Source organism: Annulohypoxylon maeteangense, assembly GCF_022496945.1.
Source record: "Annulohypoxylon maeteangense strain CBS 123835 unplaced genomic scaffold GGS22scaffold_26, whole genome shotgun sequence".
NCBI classification, from domain to species: domain Eukaryota; kingdom Fungi; phylum Ascomycota; class Sordariomycetes; order Xylariales; family Hypoxylaceae; genus Annulohypoxylon; species Annulohypoxylon maeteangense.
In genome coordinates this window covers 65,009-78,158 of record NW_025953273.1, presented here as the reverse complement: position 1 = coordinate 78,158, position 13,150 = coordinate 65,009, and the positions used below count along the sequence as shown (strand labels likewise).

Sequence of the window (13,150 nt, the reverse complement as noted above, 5' to 3'; positions counted from 1 at the left end):
ATTATCTATTCAGTCCACGTCATCAGCAGCCGTTTCTCCTGCGGCAATCGCTGCCGCCGTTCCATTGGTAGGGGCCGGGGCAGTCGCTGAAGGGTAATAATCGACGCTTCCATCAGATTTGATGACTCCTACCCTGTCATAGTATGACCGCGACCTAAGGTAGGGGTCTAGGCGCCAGTACTGCTCTCTCAGATTCTTAGCGACGGCGTCCCGCTCCGCGTGAAGTATCGCTCTTTTCCCAGCATCCGGTTCATTGATCCACTCGAGGGTCTTGCTCTCATACTCCTCATACAGGAGCTCGCGTTCCTGGAGTAGTTTCTCCTTGGTCTCGATGTCTTTCATCTTGGCGTTCTCTCCTGGTATCGGCTCCTTGTACTTGTAAGTATAGCCTGATGCGCCTTCCAGCTCGGTCGCTATCCTGTCCGTAGCGATAAACTCCTCCAAGTCCTTGAGGTTGTTTGTGAAATGCACTTTACTTGCGACTACTGGGTCTAGCCACCCCTTAATAATCTTCCAGATACCTAAGGTTTGGTTAGAATGCGAAAGCAAAACTCTAGCCGGATGGCATACCTTGAAAGACCCAAGGGGCTTTGTGAACAAGGACCACTCCGAGACTTTCCGGGTAGTTCGCCTCGAAACATTTAATCATGAACTTAACTGGCGTATAGTCCTATCGGATGTTAGCTTCGCCGAGGCTGAGTTGGGATGTCTACCCTCACCATATTAGCGTATGAAAATCCAGTCAAGTCAAATAGAACACACTGCCGATGTTAGTTTTGGGTTCTTCATTAGATTATAATGCACTCACAGCAGTGTCCACAGGGGGGCTTAGCATGAACCGTGTAGTCTCGATCAAGTAGACGGTAAACAATTCAAGGCCTTCCTCTGACTGCTCGCCTGCCTTATGCAAGCGAGCTCTGACGACACAAATTGGTCTTCCTGCCTTGTCAGCGCCATAGCAATAACTTTTCCCCATGCGCAACTGAGCTAAGAAGTCCTCGGCTAACTTTTTGCTCTTTGCATCCCCGCTCTTCTCGTTGACGGCGGCAAATTCCTCGCCGTTCGCCATGATTATATCGTCAACGTGGGCATTCGAACATCTCCAGTTCATAGTTGACATCAACATCACAAGTGCCCTTTGTAAGTCCCATTTTCTAGCTCTTAAAAATCGTAGAAGAAGAGCGTCAGGGTGGTCATGCTTCACCATGGACCAGATTGTAGCTCTTATCTGCTCTGGGGGATGGGTAGCTAGGGTATCGAGGTATGCCTTGTTTTCACCCCATTTGTCTTCTGGGTCATTTTCTTTTAGACTTTCCATCGCCGCGATCTTGGTAGGCGTAGTGGTCCCCTTTTCCTTATCCTTCTTCTTCTTGAATAGGGACATCCGGCTTTTCTTAGGTTTTTCAGATTCCTTGGTTCCTGTTCGCGACGCAGTCTCGGAAGCAGTTTCTGTATCATTACCGGCGGCGTCATCGCCAAGAACGCCACATACTTGTAGAAACATCTCCCAGAATTTGCGTAACTTTTCTTCCTGTTCAGGGGTCAGGTTCCCCGGTCTGCCTGGAAGTTGTTCCATGGCGAATTCAACCTCTGCGTTGGAATAGTCTCCAGCGAGGTCCTGGGCGATTAGTTGCTGATCGGAATTATAAGGTATCCAGCCGTAAAATACGATGGAACTGAATACGACCAATGGTATAATATATAACGCAGCTGAGATTTGACTTTTTAAGGCCCGCCGACTTTTGTAGCCAAATTCCGAAAATTCTCGTTTCTCGCAATGCGCTTTTCTTAGTTGTAGAGTAAGCAGCCGCAGATAAGTTTTGCGATCGCAAATATGTCGTTGCGATAGACACCCTCGGGGCAGTGCAGGTTTTGATGACGATAACGGACGAGTCAGAGGGAGGGCGGGGCTAGGGAATGCGCGCAAGATGTTCGAAGCACGAAATGAAGATGAATGCAGATTAGATTTTGGACGACCAGCGAGACGAGTAATAATAAGGCCAAGTCTCGGAGCTGTGGAGAATAAAAATGACTGCGGTGCCCGAGACGCTGGAGCTTTCATAAGGTCCAAGACAATGCTAAGAGGGCGCAACTAATGTCCGGAGGACCCGAGCCGCTGTGTCGCCGTGTAAGCGCAAAGCACAGATTTCCAGCCTACCTACTAGGTAGGTAGGAAAGAGGTTGGTAGGTTGGTTCTTGTCTTAGGCCTCCTGTCGCAAGATGTTGACTTGCTTACGGTATGCGAGTCAACACTACTTCAGACAATAAAATGTTAGAGGAGAGCTCTGGGAGAGGTTGGATCTTCTGGGCAGCCGGGGTTGACGTATGCGGATGCGGATGCGCTGATACTACGCACGTCGTAGTAGGGTGTAATAAGGAAATAATTGTTGCATCCCCTTGCTTCTTGAACCAATCGTATTCGGTCTCGCAAACCAAAAGCGCATACGAGACTAAACTAGGTAAGTCGGCGCCGAATTTATTATAAATTAACGTAGTTGTTCTGAATACTTTGTATAAATAGTTATTTCGTTATGTTCTAGGTCTTGAGTACTAAAGAATAGTCGCAGTCAAGTCTTGACAACATCTATAGAAAGTCGTAACAAATAGGTATAACACAATACAACCATAAAAGTAGGTATGTACTAAGGTAGGATTCTTGAATGTACGGATTGGAAATAAAAAGAGTGAATCCTTTCCTTGTTGACTAATAAACTACCTAGTAGTACCGAGTACCTGCTAAGCCCAAGTAAGACAACCTTGGATTACCCAAGCCATACATCCATGATGTATACAAGCGAGCCTTCACGCTTCCGTTCCTTCTCTATTCCCTCTAAAATAGAGGGGTTTACGTCACTTTTGGATTTCTTAGCCCCGGAAAGAAATATCCAAGCAGTAGTGTGGCACGTGCTCAATACAATCCAGCGAAGTTAATACCCCACTAACCCCACTGCTCCTAGATAGTGGATCCGTTGCCAAGATCCGATTTATTTGAGAAATCCATCAATTGTAATAAATCGCGAGTCTATTGTTTTCCACGCTCAGTCTAAGTCTTAACTGCTTACCAGTTGATATCCTACTAAGGTACTAAGGTAGTAGATTATTAGACTTTGGCGGACATCAGCCCATCACCAACAGATCTCAGAATAAGACAATGTCGGGAAACGAAGGCCACGATAGCGTGAGAAGGCCGCGCTCCACGTCGCGATCACGGCCGACAACACCCCTCCGCCCCTCCTCCCGCTCCTCCTTCCGCGAATCCGCTCAGCGTAGCGTTGACGGCGGCGAGCCGTTTCCGCTGAACACCTTCGAACCCGCTTTTGCCGAACTCTCCGATGCCGTCGCCGACTTGGAGGTGAATATGATGCATTTTCAACTTATGCATGAGAGTCTCGCTCGGTTTAGCGAGAGCTTCGCAAGTTTCTTGTATGGATTGAACATGAATGCTTTCTGTGTCGATTTCCCCGAGGTAAATAGACGATGTACTCCTACGAAGCTATACAGCGTTTAATGCCTTATAATTACAGGGTCCTATTGCGGAATCATTTCGTCGGGCAAAGCTTAATGAGGAGGAGGAGCAACAGCAGCAACCGCCTACAGGCCGATCTAGAAGCACAGAACGAGGCGAATTTGATGGAGAGACAACATTTATGTAAGTGAATCTGGTTCATGGCTCTGGGCCACGACTCTGATTATTCGTTTAGGACTACAGATACATCCTTTGTAGAGAATCCACCAACCGTCTCAAAACCGACTCCGAAAAAGTTTGCGACTCCGGATACCCGTCAATCTCGCCTCCCTAATACATCTAGAGGCGGCGGCGCGCAATCGAGGGGAAGAGGTGGAACTGGAAGAGGTCGCACGAGTGGCCTCGTCAGACCGAGAGCTCGTGGTTTAAGATGAGCGAGGTCGAAAACTCAACCTAGAACCGACGATATACAGGCACACTTTGCAATGCGCTCAACTATGTTCTTAATCGACAGCATCGCGATAAGTTTTTCGGCGACACAAGAAGTGTCTATCTAGAGTTCGTAGGGCGTGGTTCAGATTATTCATGTCGCCATGATTATTTCGTCGTCTGCTGTGTGCTCAGATGTGTCGGGACCATGATTGTCGGTACGCAGGCCAATCGCTGCGTCAGCTTCCTTCTGGGTGTACGGTTCTTCGTGGAGTTGCTTCACCCTATATCATATTTGTTAGACTAGATACCCAACACCATATACCATAGGCTGGTATGGAAAATACGAACCGTCTCTTGTGCGGCTTTCCCTTTCTATGGACCACAAGGTTTACTTCGCTCTCGAACCACTTGGCGCACTCTGTGCAATACCATTTCCCCAAGTCTGGTAGATCTTCTGGTGCCTTCGTTGCCTTGAATTGGGCTAAGTGTTTCGGTGAGCGCAAGTCGGCTTTGATTTGGTCGAGATCTCTCGTCTTTCGACGGGTTTTGGATAATGTGCGCTTGTTGGTAACCCCCATTCTCAGCGGTATAGGTGTCTCCAACGGTCGAACTTATACCAGTAAATATGGGTTGGATATGTTTTCGTTAGGTAGGCTGTTTAAAAGATGAGTGCTCGTCGCAATAGTGCCCACAGGTATGTGTATACCGTTTTTTTGCGATTAGATAAGTCGATTTGGAGATTTCTCATGTGTAAGATTTTTGGTGGGGTTAAACACTCCGGTTAGTCATCCAATGCTCCATGAGAAAGGCAAGGAGTGGTCAAAGCTTTTGGATGCGTTCTTTTAACTCGACGGTTCACATGTTCCGCGCTCCCGAATATCATCCGGCTACATCCGCTTTTGCAGTCCCGGGCGAGCGGCATTGCCGTCGTCATCCTAATCTTACAAGTTCATAACAAACGCAGTGGTATGAATTTTATATATTTTATGAAAGTTAAATGAATCGAAAATTTAATCAACAAGAGATCTTTTTATAAAAATGTCTAGTTAATATTAATATTGATATTGGCATATGTCTAGTGTTTGGTCACGTTGGTCACGAGAAACTTATGATTAACAATCCCCTCGTGCCGATGCGTTCAAACTCGATGGATAATCGCAGATTCGGTGACAAACATACACCGAGGCAAGTTTTAACGTGGGGGCATTTTCCCTTTCCCCTTGTATCCATTGCTTTCGCCGATTGGCCAATTCGGACCCACACAGCAGGTCTCCAGACTCAGCAAAATTTGTCTCGGCCTGTCGAATTTGACCTGCAGACCTCTAAATGTGGATCTTCTTGCAGTTTTGAAGCGATTCAGCGCTGCATCGCGGCGATACTTTTGAGATGATGAAATGGTACCTGCGGTTATTTCCAAGGTACATCGAGTCCAGGAACGAGATACTTCAGGTTATAATTATTCTATAATCTATCATACCTTTCCAATGGCTTAACCAATAGTTTGGAGGGAGTTTGTAATCGCAATTACAATTACAGCGACATTTCTAAGATTGTTGCAGCGAGAAGATCCAGCAATTCAATTATCTGACATCTGATTGAAGGAGGTGATATGCAGCGCTTACTGCCCTAAAGGTTTCAAAGATGTGCAGGGATTAAGGAGAAGCGGGAGGAGCTAGGTCATAGATAATAATTCAGCTCCCAATGAGGCTTGAGCTAGGTACAAGAGATCATGAAAAAGTCTCATAACCTATCGATTGAGTTGCTAATTAAGTCTCAAGAGAATGTTACATGCTAGAGATGAAGACAACTTAATATTCCGATTGCATGATATATCTTATTATCTTTAAATGTGTTTTCAACGTGTAGCATACCTAAACTTGCGATCTTGAAAAAACTGCGCTGGTTAGTACACGACTAATAAAAGTAACGTCTGGTCTAAGTCCGGAAATACATGTGTTAGCTCAAAACCATAGTTTGGTTAATATCCTCATAACCGCTTTCGTCCGTTCACATTCCGCCGATTTCAAGAAAATTCGGACGTTTTGCAATATTTAGCGTAACCGTAGTATCTCCATTGGGCACTGATGCTTAATAGCCAATAAATGGTCGTGTGTTTCTAAAGATTTCACAAGTCAAGATGGACGTGGAAAACAAATATCGTAGCTTTGGTCATAATGACGACCCTATTATTCAAATAAATATTGACATATGGAAATGATTGCATAATACGTAATCTTCTAATCGCGTGGCTTTCTTTATCGCAAAGGTGATGGTGGTGGTGGCTGATCCCAGGAAAGCAGTGTGAGGTCACAGAATTGACTTGAAGGTAATCGGATTCGCTGTGATTCGTCCGTTCAGCCGGGCAACACAGTGGACTATGGATGTACCTTTTCGTCTTAGCCGAAGTACCCTGATACTCCCTGATACTCCCTTGTAGTTTCCTGTAGTTCCCTGATACCCAGCATACCTGGGCCAGCAGTAGCCACCTAAGCGGCCATTTTGACCAGTAGGATTTGGCAACTTCCCTTTACCGTAGTACCGTAGTACCGTGGCCTAGGTTACCCAGCAAGCACGGAGGTACATAGATATGTTGCATCTTTAATCGCAAACCACAAAACCTCTCCACCTTTTTCTCTTCTCTTCCGTCACAACATCTTTTTTTTCTTCCTCCTTGAATAACCAATTCCTTTTTCACTCTCGTTCCTAGAGTCGTCTTGTTTTTCCCTTGACGATCTCCTCTCTTCCTACTATCCTAAGAGCGGAATTACACTACATCGCCCTGTTACATCTGAACCCCTCATAAGCTATTGTCGGGACCACGGCTTTCACCATGTTGGCCACTCGACAGGTCCTGGGCAATGTTGCCCGGTCGCGGGTCATGACTGGCATGAACATGCGAAGGTGCATGGCTACCGTGACAGATTCTCCCCTAGACAGAAAAGTAGGTTACTGTTGTCGCAAAACTCACAGCCCCGGCCAGCTTAATAGGCGAAGGGTGAAAATAGAGACTAATATTTCCCGCACATGACAGGTAAAACAAAATAACTGGGAAGAAAGCAACTTCATCAACTACAAGAAGATGTCTGAGAACCTAGCTATTGTTCGCGGCCGTCTTAACCGACCCTTAACCTACGCCGAGAAGATCTTATACTCCCACCTCGACGACCCACATGGACAAGATATCGAGCGGGGCGTTTCTTACCTAAGGCTACGTCCTGATCGTGTCGCTTGCCAGGATGCCACAGCCCAGATGGCTATCCTACAGTTTATGTCTGCTGGCATGCCTTCAGTGGCAAACCCCACTACTGTGCACTGTGATCACTTGATTGAGGCACAAATTGGTGGGGTTAAGGATCTTGAGCGAGCTGTTAGTATCAACAAGGAAGTTTACGACTTCCTTTCCTCTGCATGCGCCAAGTACAACATCGGCTTCTGGAGACCTGGTTCTGGTATCATTCACCAGATCCTTCTCGAGAACTATGCTTTCCCCGGTGGTCTACTGATCGGTACTGATTCCCACACACCCAATGCTGGTGGTCTGGGTATGTGCGCCATTGGTGTTGGTGGTGCTGATGCTGTTGATGTCATGGCCAACCTCCCTTGGGAACTGAAGGCCCCTAAGATCATTGGTGTCAAGCTTACTGGTAAACTCAACGGCTGGACCTCGCCTAAAGATATTATTCTGAAGGTTGCTGGAATTCTTACCGTCAAGGGTGGTACTGGTGCTATTGTGGAGTATCACGGATCCGGTGTTGACAGCATCTCTGCCACAGGAATGGTATGTATCTTCAAGCTGCCCCTGCAACGCGCTTTCACTTTCATTTTCTGGTGTCAAATTTCAGGAGCAACAAATTCGCAGGCTATTTTCGAGATATGCATGAATATCCCAGACTCCAACCAGAAGAGATAGCTAATTGTTGTTTTAGGGAACGATCTGCAACATGGGTGCTGAAATCGGTGCTACGACTTCTCTGTTCCCCTTCAACGACCGCATGTACGACTACTTGAAGGCTACCAAGCGTACCGACATCGGTAACTTTTCGCGCGACTATGCCAAGGAGCTGCGCGAGGATGAGGGTGCGGAGTACGACCAGCTTATCGAGATCGACCTTAACAACCTCGAGCCGCATATCAATGGACCCTTTACTCCCGATCTAGCGACGCCCATCTCCAAGTTCACCGAGGCTGTCAAGGCTAACAACTGGCCGGAGGATCTTAAGGTTGGTCTGATTGGATCCTGCACGAACTCCTCGTACGAGGATATGTCTCGGGCTGCTTCCATTGCCCGCGATGCTCTTGACCACGGTTTGAAGGCTAAGGCCGCTTTCGTTGTCACCCCCGGTTCCGAACAGATTCGTGCCACCATCGCCCGTGACGGTCAACTCCAGACCTTCGAAGAATTCGGCGGTGTTGTTCTAGCTAACGCTTGTGGTCCCTGCATTGGTCAATGGGATCGACGGGACGTCAAGAAGGGCGAGGCAAACTCCATTCTTTCTTCCTACAACCGTAACTTTACCGGTCGAAATGACGGCAACCCCGCAACCCACTCCTTCGTTACCTCGCCCGATCTAGTCGTCGCCCTCTCCATCGCTGGAAGCTTACACTTCAACCCCTTAACCGACAAGCTAAAGGACAAGGATGGCAACGAGTTCCAGCTCAAGGCCCCTACCGGTGACGGTCTCCCTACCAGGGGATACGACCCGGGTAATAACACTTACCAGGCTCCCCCTGCCGACCGCGCCTCCGTCAGCGTCCAGGTCTCGCCCTCTTCCGACCGTCTCCAGATCTTATCGCCCTTCCAACCGTGGGACGGCAAGGATTCTTTAGACATGCCCATTCTGATCAAGGCGCAGGGCAAGACCACTACTGACCACATCTCTATGGCCGGTCCGTGGCTCAAGTACCGTGGCCACTTGGACAACATCTCCAACAACATGTTGATCGGTGCTATCAACGAAGCCAACGGTGAGGCGAACAAGGTCAAGAACTCGACCAACGAGGAATGGGACGCGGTTCCGGCTGTCGCCCGTGACTACAAGGCTAAGGGAATTAAGTGGGTCGTCATCGGTGACTGGAACTACGGAGAGGGAAGTTCTCGAGAGCACGCCGCCTTGGAGCCCCGTCATCTCGGTGGTCTAGCCATCATTACCCGAAGCTTTGCCCGTATCCACGAGACCAACTTGAAGAAGCAGGGTATGCTTCCTCTTACCTTCGCGGATCCCGCCGACTATGACAAGATCAAGCCCGAAGACAGAGTGAGTCCCCCCCTCATTATAATAAATTTGCCGTGCACAGACTGAGTGACTAACTCGTAATCTAGATCGACCTGCTTTGCACAGAACTAGCCGTTGGGAAACCCCTAACAATGAGGGTACACCCCAAGAACGGCGAGACCTTCGAGGTCAAGTTGAACCAGACGTTCAACGAGGCCCAGATCGAATGGTTCAAGAACGGAAGCGCATTGAACACAATGGCCAAGCGCAGCAAGAAATGAAAAGGTCACTAAATGAAGCAGTCGACCAGCTTAGTAATATAGGAAAGGAACAGGAGAACGCAGGCGCATTGTGGGGAGGCCTGCCAGAACTGTCGGACAAGGGGTGTATAGGGTCCTGGGTTACGCATGTCATGTTTTATGGGATCATTATATTCCCAATTCGTCGTGACATTACTCGAGCCGTTATTAGAACCTTTTTTGTTTTGTACAAAATGAATTTACGAAAGTTAAAACATTGTCGGTCAGCTAGCCCATTTCCTACATGTGACGTTAGACTATTAGTATCCATTGCTATTGCAGATCTTTCATCAGCTTAGTTTAGGGGAGTTGATAGGGGCTGTAAGGGTTAGGTAGGAAGTATTCTGTATGTAGCCTTTAATTGCATCCATTTCTGGATTTACATATTATTTGATAAATACCTAATTATCGATAAGATTCTGCCCAGTCGCCGATCGGTTGTTCTAGCGTGTCATCTTCGGTAGCTTATAATATCCCTGTCTATTACGGCTGTTACCTGGCTATGTGCAGGCGCAACTGCGACTTTCGGTTGCAAAGCACACGACTCGACTTTCCATTTCCTCCTCTCCAACTTTTCTTTTTCTCGCTCTCTCCAAACTGCCTCACATCTTCTTCTTTTTTTTCAATGGCGATTCGGACCCGCAGCACACATCTTTTATAAGTCTAGCAGGACGTATCCTGTGCTGCTCCTTTCGACCTAATTTCTTGTTCGGAGCTTCGGCTTCCGAGGAGAGCGAACTGTTAGAAGAGAATACAACGAGAGCGACGGATAGGTGCTGGGACAGTTTAACTTAGAATCTTAACGAACGATCCGATTTGAAAGATGCCGACGATACAAGGTTTCAACATGATCCGCGCGCGCTCGTACGTGTTCCGGTTACCGTTGTTTACGCGCGCGATGATAGTCCTGATGGTGGCGTTCTGGCTTGCCGGTTTACAGTCTGCGTGGGATGTGCGGCAATGGGGCGCACTGATTCCGGATGAACTGGGCATCACAACTAGTCAGTTATTCCCTATATTAATTTGTATCTGGAAGATTTTGATACTGTGTGGGAATCGCATTGGATCGGACCACTTGCTAACTGATGCGATCATGATCCAGTGTACCGGGTGAACACGTTCCCTCTGATCCACATCAACTTTTTCCACGCCCTATTCAACATCCTCTCCTTGACGCCGCTACTAGAGCGATTCGAGACCGAGTTTGGGACTTTGACTTCACTTGCGTTGTTCTTTGGTCGTAAGTGCGCTTGTTATGATGAGCCTTTGATCGTAATTTGTTGGAGCGTGGTTGATGTTAATGATCCTGGTAGCTTTAACGACGTTACCGGCCTTCGTATACATATTCATAGAAAAGTTCGTGCTAAGAGGAAACACGGCCGTCATGGGCGCTAGGTATATACACGACCCCTACATTTTTCGAACGAGTTCTTGGTGCTGACATGTTGGGCGCGCGGGATAGCATTTGGGTGTTTCTCCTACTAGGCATAGAGGCTATTCGAACGTACCGAACCAACCCCTATCTCGTAGTAGGAACTCATCATGTCCCGACTTGGACGACACCCCTATTGTTAGTGCTGGTCGTTGAGGCTCTCATCCCCAACACCAGTTTCATTGGTCATCTATGTGGAGTAGGAACGGGTTACCTATGTAAGTACATTTCACAGTATTTCTGTTACCCTTGGGTTGCTAATCGAAGGTGATCTAGTTGGCTTAGGCTATCTCAAGTTCTTATCCCCGCCTGAAAAGGCGCTTCGATGGATCGAAGGCCGCCTTAACCTGCTGGGACGATTACCACACTATGTTAGCGTAGATCAGAAGACGTATGGACGGTTCGGGGTGTTGCCGACTAGTAACTCAACCAGCTCGACGACACCACTAGGCTTGATAGGTTCTACACAGAGGTTAGGTCCCTAGTACGGTTTCCACGGCTCTCTTAGAAGAAAGAGGTCACGAACCGAGTGAGAGTCACGGTTGTACATAGCATGTGTGTTTTTTGTTACCCAGGCATTGCATGACACGGAGTTTACGGGAGGGTCTATAAAAGTGTAATCGTGGCGAGGTCGTATACTTACTCGTTCGTATGAAGGATAAAGGAGGGTTGGTCGTCTGTATACTAATAGACCTTTTAAATGCCTTCATATATTGCGCTCAAATATTACCTATGGATCGTCTTATGGCTCGAACCCGATTGAATTTTCTCGTATTTTCGTGATGCTCGAGAACGCTCATACGGATGCTAGAGGATCTTTGAAAGGGACAGAGATCACTCTAGATTTCTTATAAACTATATATGTTACTATAAGGTATGCATATAAAAGTTAATTGGCTGTAAGGCTGATTACATAAGGTAGCACTTACTTAAAGACCCCTGAAACTTTAAGTGACGGGACTCCATGTCGGGAAGCTCCAGGGACGGCGGACCATAAGGACAAATCCGCTAACCCGCTAATTTAATTAATGTATTAAAAGGTATATTATATAAATACAATATACGACGAAAATATATTATACTTCGTAATTTAAGGATTAAAAGGCTTATAAACTATAATACGTATAAGTAAATATTTATTAAATAAATATAATAAATTTTTTTATTTTTATAAAAATATTAAAAAAATAAGTACTTACTTAATAATGTTATAATAATTATTAATTAAATTAAACTTTATTATATTTAAATATTTAATAAGTAAATAAATATATAATCGTTATTTATCGTAATATTAAAAGTTATAATAATAAAAATAAATTAATTTAATTATTTTATTATATTATTTAAATTTTTAATTATATTAAAATAAGTAAAAATTTTTATATTTAAACGTAAGGAAAAAATAATTTAATATGTTATTAGCTTAAATTTTAAGTTACTATCGATTTAATAATTAATTAAGTAATTTTTCGAAAATAAGTAAATAAATAAAAAGTATATTAAGTATAAAAGTAAAAAGTTTTAATAATAATTTTTTAATAATAAAAAAAATAACTTTACGATTAATAAATAAAATATTTATTAATTATTTAATGTTTTTTTTAAGAAATAAAGTTTTATTTAATAAAATTTTTTCGAACTTAGTTTTAATATTTTTTTTTATTAATATAATTTTTATTTATTTTTACTTTTATTTTTTATAATTATATTTTTATTTTTAATTTAATCTTTTAATAATTATAGTTTTTTATTTTATTTCGTGTTTATTTAAATAAGTAATAAACGATTATTTATATGTTTTTAATTTTTTTATTACTTGTTTTACGTAAATAATAATATAATTTCGATTTATTTTAGTTTAAAATATTTATATGTTTTTATATATTATTAAAAACTTTTCGAACGTTATTAAATGTAATTTAAATACGTTTTTAATAAAAAACATGGTTTTTTTTTATTTTTATAATTTGGAATAATAGTTAAGAAATTAAATCGTAATATATTTTTAACGTTAATAAAGATTTATTAAGTAAAATTAATATTATCGCTTATAATGTTATTATTATTATTATTATTATAATGTAAAAAAAACGTGTTTAAATTAAAGTATATAAAGTTTAAAGAATAATTATTATAATTAATTAAATTTTTTTTAAGTTTAAAATATATAAAGTAATATATATAATTTTATATTAAATTAAAAAATGTTATTTTTAATTAATTATATTCGATTAATTTAAGTTTATATAAAAAGAATTATAACTTAATATATTATTATATTTAAATAAGTTTTAATTTTTCCGTT

General features: G+C 43.7%; 5 protein-coding genes across 5 annotated transcripts; 3 read left to right on the top strand and 2 right to left on the bottom strand.

Annotated features, from left to right (window-relative positions):
- Positions 1-9: 9 nt before the first annotated feature.
- GGS22DRAFT_193205 (phosphatidylinositol transfer protein CSR1) lies at positions 10-1,576 on the bottom strand (the record flags this gene model as incomplete). Its single annotated transcript, XM_047965353.1, has 4 exons — positions 10-521; positions 571-670; positions 720-761; positions 809-1,576. 4 exons carry the CDS (start codon positions 1,574-1,576, stop codon positions 10-12), a joined length of 1,422 nt encoding a protein of 473 aa, XP_047814268.1.
- Positions 1,577-3,151: 1,575 nt separating this feature from the next.
- Positions 3,152-3,900, top strand: GGS22DRAFT_193204 (DASH complex subunit Dam1-domain-containing protein; the record flags this gene model as incomplete). The annotated part of the gene is made up of 3 exons (XM_047965352.1): positions 3,152-3,466; positions 3,525-3,649; positions 3,702-3,900. 3 exons carry the CDS (start codon positions 3,152-3,154, stop codon positions 3,898-3,900), a joined length of 639 nt encoding a protein of 212 aa, XP_047814267.1.
- A 74-nt stretch (positions 3,901-3,974) lies between these two features.
- Positions 3,975-4,760, bottom strand: GGS22DRAFT_83846 (uncharacterized protein). Its single transcript, XM_047968235.1, has 3 exons — positions 4,605-4,760; positions 4,247-4,552; positions 3,975-4,179 (listed from the first exon to the last, which is right to left on the bottom strand). Exons 2-3 carry the CDS (start codon positions 4,474-4,476, stop codon positions 4,050-4,052), a joined length of 360 nt encoding a protein of 119 aa, XP_047814266.1. The 5' UTR covers positions 4,477-4,552; positions 4,605-4,760; the 3' UTR covers positions 3,975-4,049.
- A 1,793-nt stretch (positions 4,761-6,553) lies between these two features.
- Positions 6,554-9,787, top strand: GGS22DRAFT_174838 (aconitase family-domain-containing protein). The gene is made up of 4 exons (XM_047963166.1): positions 6,554-6,839; positions 6,930-7,676; positions 7,825-9,153; positions 9,219-9,787. The coding sequence occupies exons 1-4, from the start codon at positions 6,729-6,731 to the stop codon at positions 9,390-9,392; spliced, it is 2,361 nt and encodes a 786-aa protein (XP_047814265.1). The 5' UTR covers positions 6,554-6,728; the 3' UTR covers positions 9,393-9,787.
- Positions 9,788-9,914: 127 nt separating this feature from the next.
- GGS22DRAFT_83816 (uncharacterized protein) lies at positions 9,915-11,596 on the top strand. The gene is made up of 5 exons (XM_047968234.1): positions 9,915-10,411; positions 10,513-10,650; positions 10,724-10,805; positions 10,873-11,060; positions 11,119-11,596. The coding sequence occupies exons 1-5, from the start codon at positions 10,234-10,236 to the stop codon at positions 11,325-11,327; spliced, it is 795 nt and encodes a 264-aa protein (XP_047814264.1). The 5' UTR covers positions 9,915-10,233; the 3' UTR covers positions 11,328-11,596.
- The last annotated feature ends 1,554 nt before the right edge of the window (positions 11,597-13,150 follow it).